Source organism: Lolium perenne, chromosome 3 (assembly GCF_019359855.2).
Source record: "Lolium perenne isolate Kyuss_39 chromosome 3, Kyuss_2.0, whole genome shotgun sequence".
NCBI lineage: Eukaryota > Viridiplantae > Streptophyta > Magnoliopsida > Poales > Poaceae > Lolium > Lolium perenne.
The window spans coordinates 195,082,042-195,096,284 of NC_067246.2; the positions used below are offsets into that span (position 1 = coordinate 195,082,042).

General features: G+C 43.1%; 2 protein-coding genes across 2 annotated transcripts; one reads left to right on the forward strand and one right to left on the reverse strand.

Annotated features, from left to right (window-relative positions):
• Window positions 1-561: 561 nt before the first annotated feature.
• On the reverse strand, window positions 562-6,550 carry LOC127342980 (polypyrimidine tract-binding protein homolog 1). Its single transcript, XM_051369041.2, has 10 exons — window positions 6,239-6,550; window positions 4,464-4,673; window positions 2,841-2,903; window positions 2,614-2,687; window positions 2,420-2,515; window positions 2,175-2,232; window positions 2,013-2,108; window positions 1,784-1,865; window positions 1,589-1,701; window positions 562-1,385 (listed from the first exon to the last, which is right to left on the reverse strand). The coding sequence occupies exons 1-10, from the start codon at window positions 6,419-6,421 to the stop codon at window positions 759-761; spliced, it is 1,602 nt and encodes a 533-aa protein (XP_051225001.1). The 5' UTR covers window positions 6,422-6,550; the 3' UTR covers window positions 562-758.
• A 179-nt stretch (window positions 6,551-6,729) lies between these two features.
• On the forward strand, window positions 6,730-11,981 carry LOC127342981 (uncharacterized). The gene is made up of 8 exons (XM_051369044.2): window positions 6,730-7,052; window positions 7,194-7,267; window positions 7,693-7,773; window positions 7,855-7,936; window positions 8,076-8,173; window positions 8,259-8,346; window positions 10,975-11,329; window positions 11,619-11,981. Exons 1-8 carry the CDS (start codon window positions 6,789-6,791, stop codon window positions 11,867-11,869), a joined length of 1,293 nt encoding a protein of 430 aa, XP_051225004.1. The 5' UTR covers window positions 6,730-6,788; the 3' UTR covers window positions 11,870-11,981.
• Window positions 11,982-14,243: the final 2,262 nt, after the last annotated feature.

Genomic DNA, 14,243 nt, shown 5'->3' on the forward strand with positions numbered 1-14,243 from the left:
CGTAAAACAGAATATTCAGAATATTCTGTTTTACGGAGTGGGGATACAGGTTCTGCTAGCTCGTCCGAGTTTTCGGCCGGCAAAAAGTGAATATAGAACCCTCTACTCGCGTTTTAAGGGGCGAAAAAGTATCGGGGCCTGTTAAACATGCTCTAAGCTTTAAGGTCTTCGGACATGAGTTACGCCCAGAAAAAAAAAAAACACTGGTTGCCCACAGGGCCACAGGCAACGTAAACTAAACAGAAAAGCGGTGAGGTCTACTGATGTTAGTCATAATCTTGCACTCCATCCATTCCAAATTATAAGATGTTTTAATATTTCAACGTGGACTACAAATGAGTGAGCAGACATATACTGAAATCCACATAGATACATACGATCAAAAAAAAAACGGTTGTAACCTGTAAGTGTACAGGACAATCTCCTGAACTACTGATCGCCATGCTGGTGGTACGTTCTTGTCATGAATTGAATGTTTCATTTCATAGTACTCAGCACTGCGACTTTCCTGGCAACGGCCAAAGTAGCCATGTTACATTAGAAGGTTGCAGAAATGAATGGTTTTCAGCCAACATCCGTTTCTTCAATGAGAATGAAATGGTCCAACCCATAGCCAGTTACTACAAAATAATTCTGGGACGTCCACTTGCTTTTTCCACATGTGCATCAAAATTTGCACAGCACAACTACGAAGTCAAAACCCTGTCACTTGCTACCTGAAGGTACATTCGGACATGTATATTGTACATACACAGCACCTAACGGTTATAGGGATGAAGCCGCCTACCAAATGGAGGATACTGGCCTCCCTGCCCAGGAAAGCCCATCATCTGCGGCCCTGCACCAGGAGGAAACTGCTGGTTGCCGTATAGATGAAACTGCGGCATTGGTTGCATAGGACCTTGTGGAATCTGCAGGCCTCCGAAACCTGGACCCTGCATCATTTGAGGACCTGGAGGTAGCTGCTGCCTTCCATGGCCAGGGAACAACATTGCTTGAGGTAGCTGGTGGTTGGGCATCTGTTGATTTCCTTGACCTGAATGCTGTGACATTTGAGCTTGATTTGAGCCTTGGGGAAAACCTGGGACTCCAAAGCCGGGGATCTGTGGAGGAGCACCAGGGGGGCCTTGTAGGATTCCCTGGTTGGCGTACTGTTGAGATCCACCTGAAGCAGTTTGTGGGTGTGGCTCACTGGAAGGATGAAACGATTGTGGGGATGGTGCTCCAGGTGTTGCCAGAATAGAAGCAGGCCCTGGTGGCACTACTGTACCAGTGGCTGCAGGAGGAGCTGTAGTGCCAGCAGGCTGAGGACCAAGAATGGAAGGTCCGTGGTTAGCTGGAGCACTGTTCCCTCCAGTGTAATCGCGACCTCGCTCATTGTTGATCTGAAAGCAGATAAGGCCATCAATATATGTAACAGTTACTCAAAACATTAGGATTTAATATATGTACTAACACAAGACGACTCAAATATTAGCTCATTCCAGTCACCAGCAGCTTTTGCGTGGTGCATCCAAATCTTTATTCTCGAGCATGATGGTGCATTTGTTATATCAAATCCATAGAGTGAGGAAGTGGTGAAGATTACCCTAACATTAAGATCAGTATGGCGTGAAAACGCGAGGTGAAGCTTGCAAAATCCGCCTTCATAGATGCTGTGTCCTTCTAATGCCTCTTTTGCTTTAACTGCAGTTTGAATATCTACAAGAAAGGCATTAAAGTTTGAGACATGTGCCGCACAAAAAAACTTGTGTAGCTGCAACTTTGATTTGTTTGTTTTTACCTGGATATTGGATTAATGCATGGAAGCCTGCGTTTTTCTCAAAAATAGCAACCTTTTGCACAAACCCATAAGCAGAAAAGACCTGCCAATTACAGAGAACAAATAGTCAGTGCAAAATGCATGCAGGTGGTGATATAACAGTGTTTGCAAAAGACCTGCCAATTACAGAAAAAAGAAAGTCAGCGAAAAATGCATACATACGATGATTCAACTCTATTTGACACATTACCTCGTGAAGAGCATCTATTGTAACAATATACTGCATATTCTCAACTGTTGCAAGAAGAACATTGCTCTCTGCCTCCTGATTCTTCCCATCCTGGGCCTAAACACAATCACTACATTAATATAAGAACAAGACAGACGTATATATGCACAGAATAAGTTTTACCACTCCAGATCCATCAATAGCAGAAGGAGCAAGAGGAAGGTATGGGTTTGTATAGTCCCTAAAAGAAAAAGAAACCAATTATAAGTGGGGGATATCTTTAAAGGGCAACATGAGGGAATACTGAAAAAATAGTCAACAAGCAGAGTGATTTTATGGAGTATTTATTTTCCATTGTGTGTGATGAAAGAAATTGATAAGTGAATGTGATGAATTCTCAAATTAAGAAGCAAGAGAGCAATTCTTACCTACTCCTGTGGCTCTGAAACTTGACATTTAGAACAGAATGTGCTGAATAATTTATTCTCAAAGTGCAGGCCCCATCAAGTTCTGGAAGCAAGTAGCTGCAGCACAACATAAACACATATAGTTATCCACCCATCTTTAAAGCGATTAAGAGAGTACAATAAAAATAAAAATAGATATAACTTGATTACAATACCTAGGAATGCATCTGCCATCAAGAGCATCTTTTGCAGACGATGCTGTCTCAGCATCAGAGAACTGTATCAATGCCTACAAGCCAGAAAACCAAAAAAATCATCAAATAAACCTACTTGGGCAAAGAAAAGGAAATCATGCTTCTGTTCCTAGAGATATCAGCCAGCATGTGAGACTGCAAGGGATGACCACATGAGAACTGTTACTAATTGAGTACAAGCTCGTCACCTGATAACCAGATGCCTTCTCAAAGGTAGCAATCTTGTGAACATATCCAAAAGCAGAAAATACCTGGTAAACAAACTCTGGTTGTCAATACAATAAGTTCAATAATAAAGTAAATCAAATGTATGAAACTATGAATTCAGATAGATAAAATAAAAGTAAGCATAAATGGGAAAAGTAGCAACAGAGACCAACTAATATCTGAATGCAATGCAATGCTAAATCTTAATATAAAAGCTTGGAAAAAAGCAGAGAGGCATACAACGCAAATTCCTCACTAATAGACATAACTATGATACTCAAGGAAAAGAGTTGTAAGGAAAATTTTGAAGATTTACAAGCAGACCATTTTAAGATATGGAGGCCATTTTAAAGTTTAAACCACTAATAACCAAATGGACAAAGGACATCAACATACTGTCTTGAGACACAACTATAACTCATGGAAGTTTTAACTACGCTATGGCCTAGAGTCAATACTTTGCATGGCATTTATGACAGATGGACCAGAAAAAGAAGGATTTTAGCAAGCAGCAAATCTACAACGATTAGTGCTATGCAAAAAAGGAAACTATGAGTTCAGGTCACCAAGGTTTCAATCCTGAAAGGCATTTTTTAGGCATCTCTACGAAGCGGCACGTAAATTATTCCAAGAAAAGGAGAAGTGCTCCTCCATAGAAATCATGAAGCTCAATTTAACAGCACATTATACAGGTGTCTCCGTCATTTGAGACTAGAGAGCATAAAAACTTCTAGAAGCACTCGTGCAAGTCGTGTCCAAAGGGTTCAATTATGGAATATGGTTTCAAAAACAGAATCCATTTAACGTTGAAGGGGCTTCAGATGGTGTACTTTAACTTCATTGATTTAAAGTTACACGTGGCATCGTTTTGGTATGAATGTGACGGAAAATACTATTTGTCGGAATTCTTTGAGGGCGTGAATGAAGTGTACATATTTAGAAGTTTTGGCAAAATGAAATCGGTTATTTGTTTTTTGCCCTCAAGCCTATTAGTACCACTATGAAAAAGAACACGAAGAGTTATATCACAGGGAACCACCACTGTAGCATCTTCATCTTGTTCTTTTAGAGTGACATCTTCATCTTATTCAGCGTTCCGGATGGCTTTCTGGGGATACTTGTAACCAATCTAATCCTCACTAAGGTTTAAAAAAAAAAATCTAATCCCCACATCTTTTAGTTCCATACAGTGTCCTTGGACACATCACATTCAGAAAGTATTTCATACAATCCTGATAGAGGCAACAAATAAATCGACTTTTATGCTGCCAACTATGATGTAACCAACAAACATGAGGGAGTGAGGAAGAGGGAAGAGGGGAGTGGGAGGTGGCGGATGTTAATGTCCTAGTCGAGGATACAGTTGGAGGGAAGGAAGGGGTAGGGCAGCGATGAGTAAGGGAGAGGAAACAAACACACACATGTGTTCTTGTTGCGGCAGCCAGCCAAGATACTCCGTGAGAACAGCCTGCTAATCCATTCATACCATGGGAAAAAAGGGCTACAAGTTACTAAGACAGTTCCTGGTGAATCAAATTATTCCTGCAGACAACATCAGCTGAAGTAAACAACGGAAATCATGTTGCAACTCTTAACTTCCTTACCAAGTGCAGAACATCGATGCTCACAGCATCTGGCAGAACACCCTCCATGGTCACCAGCAAAACATTTCCTGCGGCGTCCCCTGTATTCTTGCTGTTGACAATCTCCTGTCTATTGGAGTACTGGAGGTACACATTTTTGCCTCTTACCTGTGCTGGCTCCGCAGACGATGCGTAATAAGATACCATAGCAATTGCCTGATTTTGGTCAGCCTGCAACACAGGTAAAATTGTGTTTGTTGATACAGTATAGAACAAACAGTACTCACATTACATTCTAGATTTCTATCTTTCTTTCACATAATCAGCTATCATTCCTTCCCGAGACAAACTCCATAAAAAATTACATCGAAAATGCACTGGATTGATTGCAAAGAGAATGACAACAACAAAGATCCCGCTTGGAATACCGTTTTAATATCCTGTCCCGAAATATTTAGTGTGTTGTTTCGTTGTTCCCCAGAATTCCATCCAGATTTGTGTGACCACACGCGGTCACTGAAAAATTAGGCGCTCGCCATGCACAAAACGTCGGAGAGACAAAAACGGACCGACCAAAAATACGGTGAACCAAGTGCAGATTACGGAAGCAGTTGCAGCCCGTAATCATTACGGCCATTTTCCTAAAATACGCTGAACCAAGCGAGCCCTCAGGTTTTTCCTTGTGCGAAGACATATTAAGCAAGGTTATTTTTCTGTCATTTCACCACACACATTATTTCTTGTGCAAGAATCTAAAATGAACTGCAATATTAATTAATAGGGAACAACAGTAGCCTCTGCAGCACGGGATAGCTGGCCTGAAGCCCGTGTCCGTGTCGGATAGCATATCCGATACTGATTCCTCCCTGACACCCAAGTATTGGCAACGAATTGGTAAATAAACCGTATAAAAAATTCAGCGAGATACCTTTTCGATACGTATTGGCCCCAATCCGATACCACCCAGCCGAGGTAGGTATGGATACCCTACTTCGTTCCTCTCCTCTCCCGTTCTCACTTCCCCACCCGTGACGTAGCCCCCAGCTCCCTCTTGAGCAGCCGGCGGTGGAGACCTAAGCAGCACCTTGCAAGGCAGCCAGCTATCAAGATACATTCCTTCCTCAGTTCCCCCTCTCCTGTGCACTCCTTCCTTCTCTCTATCTTCCTCCGGTTGATTGCCATCTAATTGCAGCTCCCTCTTCCTCTCTCTCTAGCTTTTTTTTTTTTTTTTTGTAGATTGCTACCTAATGGCACAGCAACCTACAAACCTTAAGGCTCCACTACGGAATCATGTTACTATTTTAGAGAAACCAGCAGGTGGGGGGCAATACCGAAATGGAAATGCAATTTATTTGATCATGTTGGCACCTCTAGCTGCTCGAGAGTGCACGCCCATTTGTTGAAAACATCAGGGTATTAAAGCGTATCCCCGTATTGGCGCTTTTTCAAAATGACGTATCTCCGTATCCGTATCCGTATCGGTGCCGCACATAGATAGTAGCGCATCGATCCCTAACTCCAGATTCAAATCAATTGAACTCTCCAGCTTCTTCAGGCAGAAGTGAATGGAGCATCGAGTCAGTCACACCTTATATCAAGAAAAAAAAAAAAAACTAAACGGCCAACATAGGCTCATTCCTGGACTCGATTTGGCGAGCAGGAGAACTAAACTGACGCCAGTTCAACATTCAGTTGACTAACTTCGCCCTTACGCCAGTTCAACAGCAGCAACGCGGGCAATAGACCGAAACCACGGACGAGGACGAAACAAAGAAGAATCGGGAAGTAGTACTCACGAATTCGATGAAGGCCTGGTTGCGGTTGGCGCCGACGTTGCACTTGGTGTTGACGACCTTGCCGAAGGGGCTGCCCAGCTCGGCCAGCTCCTCGTCGGTGCACTCCCACGGCAGGTTCCTCACGTGTATCACCTTCGACGGCGGCTGCGTGTACCGGAACTGCGGGTTCCCGCCGGAAGCCATCCCCGCGCCCCTCCTCCTTCTCGATCTTCCCTCAGCACTTCCGGCGTCTACAGATTCGCTCGGGGCGGAACTCGCGGTATAGGAACCTGAACTTAACGGCGGCGAGCGGCGCGAGGCCGGAGCGGAGGAAGACGGGCTTCCGAGTCGCCTTGCCTAGGGTTTCGTGTCCAGTGTGGATGATGGGGGCAGCTGGGCTAAAAAGGCGGTCCCTCGATGGGTCGGCGCGGTGGGCTTGGGCCATTTGCGCGAATCTCGAGGCAGCCATCTGACGGCGCAAAACGCATCGCGAGGCAAACCCAGCTTAAACCACATCGTGACAGAAACCCACCTCAGCTCGCTGTCCTGACCCCCCGCGACCGCCGGAGAAATGCCGCCGCGGAGGCGGGATCGCCGGAGCCGTCGCGACCCCTCGCCGTCGCCCTCCCGCCCAAGCGAGCCACGCGCGTCCTCCTCCACCCCACGCCCCCGCGTCCGCCTCGCCTTCGCCGCGGTTCCCCTGCTTTTCCTCGTCCTCGCCGCGCTTCACTTCACCGGCCGCCTTTCCCGTCCCCAGGCGCCCCGGACGACCCCAATCTCAGTCTACGAGCGCGGCCTAGTTAAGCGCCAAGTCTCCGCGGACGAGATCCTCGCCGTAAGGGTCTCCTTCCTCCTCTCGCTCGATCTCCAATCGTTCCAGCTGCGCGTGCCTCTAGCGCTTGCTTGAGTTCATCGCCACTGACGGGTTGCTTTTCTTTTTTTTGTCGGACCGCTCGGTGCCGTGGCGGCGCTGCAGGAGCACGATAGGGTTTCGGAGAACCGGTCGCTCCGCCACTTCCCCAACCCCGTCCTCGCTTACGTCACTCCCTGGTGCGTCATTCCAGCCTGTGTGCTACCTTGTATACAATTTACTTACACCCACAAGCGCAATGATGATTTGAATTCTGCAGTTGTTACTTCACACATTTAAATGCTAAATCATACCACTACATCAAGTTAGAACTTTAGAGATCTTGCCCACATTGGCACATTCCGCAACGAAATGCATCTTTGAGACTTAAGAGCTATATATACACATTGATGAACTACTCTGAAACAAAAGGAAATATACCGAAATGCGACCTGTCCGTGTACACAAACTCGTTATATTATAAGGACTATTGACCTCCATGTACATATATAAAAGAAACTAGTCTACGTAATACGCATTTAGGCATTACCTTTTCATTGCTCTAAATCTTATTTCTCTAACGTTTTGCTCGTGTACACTTGCCGTGCTATGAACATCGCTGCAGGAACTCTAAAGGTTATGACATGGCAAAGTTGTTCAGCACTAAGCTTACTCATGTATCACCAGTGTGGTATGACTTAAAGAGGTATGTGGTTTCCATCCCAGGATGCAGTTTCCAAGTATCCTGTTTCATCATTTTGTTTTTCCTTACGTGTTCTTTGCCCAGTGATGGGAACAAGCTAGTTTTGGAAGGGCAGCACAATTATGATGCCGGATGGGTCTCCGAACTTCAAAGTAATGCATCTTTGGTAATATGTCTTTCTTCCTCTGCAGTTCCCTATGTACTTATTATGTTGGCCAAGGATCTGTTCTCTCCAGGGTGTGCATAAGTATGACGGTAAACTAATAGTGTTTTCTTGTTCTCTATTCCTTATGTTGGTTCCTTAGGTAGTGCCAAGAGTTGTCTTGGAAGCATTCCCTGGTGTTGTACTTCTAAAAAAGAAGCCGAGGGACAAAGCAATTGACCTTATAGTGAGTGAATGCAGGTAAAATGTGTTTGTATTATTGCATCTCCAGATGTAGGAGGTACTCTTATGATTGTCAGTTTGACGTCTGACTGTCAGTCCATAGGGATAAGGGATATGATGGTATTGTGCTGGAATCCTGGTCAAGATGGGCTGCTTATGGTGTGCTAGATGATCCAAAGCTACGCAAACTGGTAAATCATTTACCTTCATACCGTACTATCTCTACTATTGTTCCAACGACAAATTTTGCATGACAGTTGTGAATTGTGAATTGTGGGCATGGTGTGCTTATGGTGTGCTGGAATCCTTTTTGATTTAGCACTTATATAATATTTTTGGGCTTTGGACAGTTGTGAATTGTGATCCTCTTGTTTTTGTCTCACAATCTGTCACTGTTCATACCTTAGTTCCAATGCTATATGCTAGGATGGCATGCTTTAGTAAATCAGAGAGTACCAACTTTGTTGTGAACCTTTTGTTAGTTGTCTCATCAGCTTGACGCGGTTGTCGTGGATCCAGCTCGAGACCACTGGTCGAGCTGGCTCACTATACCTGTCCTCCTCCGATCGTCGCGAGATACTCTCATCTACTTCTTCCCCATAGGAGCAAATCCATTTTGCAATATTTTCTGCAGGAAATTCATGTTTTTTTTCTGGTTTAGTGTTTTATTCAAATGAAAATACATGAACAACGATTTTTTTGGCCCAATAAAAATCATTAACCCCCATGTTACCACACTTAGACATGCTAGTAGATGTAAGAACTCATAACCCACCTAATCCACCTGATATCCCTATCCCAGATCCAGTGTGCACCCTATTACGATCTAAAGAAGATTGGAATCACTCACGTGAACTGTTTATTTCTCTACTTAGAATTTGAAGGTAGCTAGGCATATGTATTATCAAGGCAGCCCTTTGTGTTGTACAAGGCAGTTCGACTTAAGGGTCGAGATCATTCTTGGTATATGGTCCTTTTGCCACAATTATTGTACCGAGGGAATACTACAGCTGGCATAGATCAGAGCAAGCCTTTGATTATTGCACAACACTACAACCAATAGTACAATTGCAGCAAAAGAACAGAAATGCTGCTGACCTGGTGGGTGCTGCTGCTTACTGTGATCATTCTTTTACTATTATGTTTACAGAAAGTATCTCTGTCCTTATTACTTGCCATTATGGATATCAGCAGTCTCCAAAAAAAAATCGTTTTGCGGATAAGCAAAAGAGTTACGCATCATTGCATTGGTAGTAAAGAAAATTGACGAAGTTACCCATCTCTGTTAGGATTACAACATTGAGCAGTACATGGTTGATTAGCCAACACCTGTAGGCAGGATGAGTTCACTGTTGGCAGCCGTTTTTGGTTGGTAGCCTGCCAAGTACGAATTCCTGCCGCGGCAGGTGACTCGGGCGGATGCGTCCAATAAGCACTCGGAGTAGGAAGTACTCGAGTGATGCAGGAGGCACTTGGGCTTGTAAAGTAGCATGGAAGCGCAAAGAAGATACTCAAAAGCACGACCGGTTCAGGCCAAAAGACGGAGAAGAAGACAAGAAGCCAATTCCTGCCAAGACCTACACGGAGACCTGCCTAGTTTAGATGTGGGTTAGACTTAGATTTGAACATTGTAAACGCGTACGTCTTGTAATCCTTTTCTTGCATCATGGGAAGTCCACCACAGGAAGTTCATGTGCCTCATATACATGTAAGAGGTGATGGCCAATTTATCTATCCAACACACTGTCGATTAAATCAACACAATCTACTTTTTATCCTCTAAACATTTGTGTTGCTTCTTGTTCTTCGGTGTCCCTTGTTTTCGACAAGCATCGAATCATGATCGACCTAAGGGCGAGCAAATCGACTCGGATCAGTCCATAGCTTCTACTAGCCCTGACGGGGTCCCTCCCGGGTGGGCTGAGTGGGCTTTCGGGTTCCAAAAGCACCCTGCCGGATTGTATTGTGTATCGTGCTTCCGGCCGGGTTTCCCTCGGCGATGTTATCTTGTGTATCGCGCTCGACGCAGAGCATACACAGTGACGTGTTCTCGTGCAAACACCCACGTGTCTGCGCCTGCCCATGCATGTGCTTCCTCTTCAATGATGCTAACAAGCTGCTGCACGTGGGGCTCATCTCTGCTGATGACGCAGCAACTCCGCTGCTTCTAGATTGACCAGGCCATTCGCACGACCATGGGAACTGCTCCATTTCGTTGATCTGCCTTGATCGTAGAAGACCACCAGTCCACAGAATTCACGACCGTCGTGTAGATGTTGCCTGTTGAGCAGATCCAAGGACGGATTTTGTCGGACCTGGCGTCTGAAAGGGCTGTCTGCGAGAAGATGCTACATTGACTCTGGTTACTCTTCGCAGAGAAAGCACTTGTGTACATGCGGCAGGTCAAGCCAAGCCAGCCTGTCTGATGTATCATCAACCAAATGTAGCCAAGCAGAGGAAGTTTAACTCGTTGCCTTCCAGATTGCTGAGGCAACTGAGGTTTGGAACATATTTTTCTTTCTGTTTATACTACCTCTGTCCGGATTTAATTTGCTTCAATCAGTATGTTATTTGTTCATTAGCCTTCTCTCCTCCGCGTCGATTAAATAGGAACGGAGGGAGTACGTTAGTACAAAAACAAGAAAGACTAATGATATAAATATGTTTTTCCCTCATAATGTTTTTTATCATTTCACAAGTCTAGATCATTCTGTGTATCAAAATTTTAAACTGGACACATTTGAAAACATCTATTTGAGAATGGAGGGAGTTGCACTCTTGGGGGGTTCTTTCATTAATATTTTTGCTGCATGCTGCAGGCACTTCAATTTGTTAAGCAACTGGGGGAGGCTTTGCATTCTATCAGTTCCCAATTAAGTACCAGGAACCATTTGGAACTAATTTATGTTATCCCAGCTCCACGAATGGAAGGGCTGAACAATCAAGACTTTGGACCTGAAGATCTCCTGCAGTTGGTTGACTCTGTGGATGGTTTTTCTCTTATGACATATGACTTCTCCGGACCACAAAACCCTGGCCCCAGTGCACCTCTGAAGTGGATACAGTATTCTTTAACAACACTTCTCCCAGACAAGGGTTCTGCTTCTGATGGTTATTCTCACATGATATTCCTTGGAATTAATTTTTATGGGAACGACTTTCTACTTTCCAAAGGTACACACACTCATTTTCACATCCTTGCTACTGAAGTGAACAAAGAACCTTTCATGTAACCAGCTGAAAGAGAGAGTTCTCCTTTGAGCCCTGCTTCCTTGAAATGCCACTGGATTGACCCATATTATGATAGTACTTTTTTTGGGGGGCATATTATGATACGTATTAATACTTTAAAACTATATAGGGTCATGGTGTACCTTTGGTAACGCGTGGTACTTTTTTAATGGCGCAAGATATTATGATGCATGCTTCGAAAAGACCGTTTCTTATTAATATATGTACACAGGTGGTGCTGGTAGTTCTATTACTGGAAGAGATTTCATTCATTTAATTGAGAAGTACAAGCCATCTTTGCAGTGGGATGACAAAAGTTCAGAGCATTTTTTTATATATTCGGATGAAGGTGTGAGACATGCTGTATTTTATCCGACACTGATGTCCCTTTCTGTACGTTTGGATGAAGCACAAGATTGGGGGATAGGGCTTTCAATCTGGGAAATCGGACAAGGTTTGGACTACTTTTTTGATGTTCTCTAGGAATATTTCATTTATGAATATGATTGTTAGTTTCTGAACAATGTCTGTTAATTACTTGAACAACTACTGTTGAGAAGTACCAAGATAACTATGTGGCTATTTGTTGTATGCATTTTGAGTGTTATTGCATTTAAATCATTATCTGATAGTGGATCACATCCTTCATGGAAACTCTGCGATATACCAGGCTTTCCTTGAGTCATCATGCAAGTACAGTTACAGACTTACAGTTAGAGCAGTCAACTATATTCAGAATTTGCGCGGTGTAATTCATCTTGCTTCCATATGATGGATATCTCCTATATTATTCGTAGGTTAACCTTTCACATATGTACATTGTTATACGAGTTACATTTTGATTCGGTTCCCAGACAGGTATCATATTATGATTATGTGATCCTGCAGTTTCTGCTCTTTTTGTCCATTTGCGACTTCATAAATCACTACAGCCATTTAATATGTGATGCAATTTTATATGTTCAAAAGGAGTAATCCTGGAATACAAGAACTCATACCCCCTCCGTCCATAAAAGAAAATGTGAAAGCAAAATTTTAGACACATGGGGAAAAGTGAGCAAAAATTTATCGAATGGGGAAAAGTGAGCACAACTAAGAAACCAGGAGCATAGAAATAAATACCCCTTATCTAAATTTGGATGTACCTATACACTAAAGAGTGTCTAGATACATCTAAATTTAGACAAACTTGCGACACCCTTCTATGGACAGAGGTAGTATTTTTGTTTATTCAGCACATGTTCCTCATTTTTGCTTGAGGCTTTTTTATGTACATCCATGCTTGGTGCAGAACAAGTTGCTTTTAGCATGGCTCAGAAAATAAGAAGAGTAAGATCAACACATGCTGTGACTGACAAGAAAATGCAGGGTATACATCAATCTTGTGTTATTGCATGCATCTTATTTTCATTTTCATTGTTCCTTTTGCTTTTTCGCCCAAAACATCTCTACTTCTTCTGCTGTTCTTCCGGGGATCCTTCCAGCTATAAGTTCCCACCTACATTAAGCCATCATATGAGCTGCACATTTAGGGAACTGCAGATGATGTTATTTGCTTGGAACTAATAGATCTGTGGATTTCATGAGTCTGTCAAATGATTTTCTTCATTTTGACTCGAAATACATTCCACACATGTGTGTAGCAGTTTAAGGGTAGTAGGAAACCTGTTCCCGACAAGCCTGTGCATTCTGAATACGAGATCTTCCTCTGCTTCTGTGAAATCAACGAAATGTTGTGTGGTGCTAGTAACTTCTGCGAACATTATATAATAAAAAACTTGGTCATACAATCAAGAAAAAATTCTGGTAATCAACCATGTAGGAGTATTTTAGGCCAATAAAAGGCATATGAAAATAGCAACTGTTTCTTCTTCCTTCTTTAGTTGTCCTTTTGAAGAAAATGTCTGTAATTAAAAGTTATTGCCTCCGGTTTCACTATATATGTCTGTATATGGGCACAAAAGTTCAGGCATGTTCGATGGAGTTGGACCATACTTGCTTACATTAGATAGAAATAGCAATATTTTATCTAACTGTAGCAAAACATGGTCCACTTCCATCAGATACAACTTTTGTGCCCCTATTAGGTACATGTTCCAGACTGATCTAGTGAAGCGGAGGGAGTATAATTAGTAGAAGAGAGAGTGAAGAAGATTAGAAGGAAACAAACAAGAGAAGCGGGATGGTGGTGAACCTTTCGCTTCATGGACACCCATGGTCTTGGAGTTCTTCGCCAAGCTTTTACTGCTCATATCCTTCCGAGAAGACAACGTTTCTTAAATGGTAAGGTTGGACTATGAGGTGCCACAGAGGGTGGTTAGACTTTGAGTTAGTGCATACACCCTTGTATGACCTTACTCTCTCCCAGGCTCTGTCTGGGATGAAACATGAGCAAATCTTTGGCTTTTATAGAGACAGAGTTGGTAGTCACTATTGACTAGTCATAGGCTGTTAGCTTTTCCTCTTCCCAAAACATCTGCCAGAGAAGATCCTACCATTATTATAGAAAGGTACATGGTCGATTGAAACTGAGAAGTCAGTTTGCCCAATTAAAGTCCTTCACTTTATTTACAGGTTATCATAAGCCTCGGATTTAAACCACCTAGGCAGACAGGGACAGCAGTGTCCTTTATTTTTCTGTCTACTATCTATGGTATATCTGCTTATATAGCCTGATCTGTAGAGTCCGTTCGTTAAAAGTTTAATTTTGTCACCAGCCTCTTACTTTGCTCCTTCTATATTTTTTGGTCTGGTTTATTTTGTTTATGATTAAGCATATGTTTTAGCCTCAAGCGTCCTGACTGAGCATCCTTTAATGTGAAATACACTGTACCCATACATATTTTGCAGTATATTG

Coding starts and splice junctions, on each gene's coding strand:
- LOC127342980 (XM_051369041.2), bottom strand. CDS start 6,421: ATGGCTTCCGGCGGGAACCCGCAGTTCCGGTACACGCAGCCGCCGTCG. Junction 2,688..2,840: donor AGAAGGCATCTGGTTATCAG/GTGACGAGCTTG, acceptor TCTGGCTTGTAG/GCATTGATACAGTTCTCTGA. Junction 1,386..1,588: donor ATACTGATCTTAATGTTAGG/GTAATCTTCACC, acceptor ATCTGCTTTCAG/ATCAACAATGAGCGAGGTCG.
- LOC127342981 (XM_051369044.2), top strand. CDS start 6,789: ATGCCGCCGCGGAGGCGGGATCGCCGGAGCCGTCGCGACCCCTCGCCG. Junction 7,053..7,193: donor CCGCGGACGAGATCCTCGCC/GTAAGGGTCTCC, acceptor GCGGCGCTGCAG/GAGCACGATAGGGTTTCGGA. Junction 7,268..7,692: donor CTCGCTTACGTCACTCCCTG/GTGCGTCATTCC, acceptor ACATCGCTGCAG/GAACTCTAAAGGTTATGACA.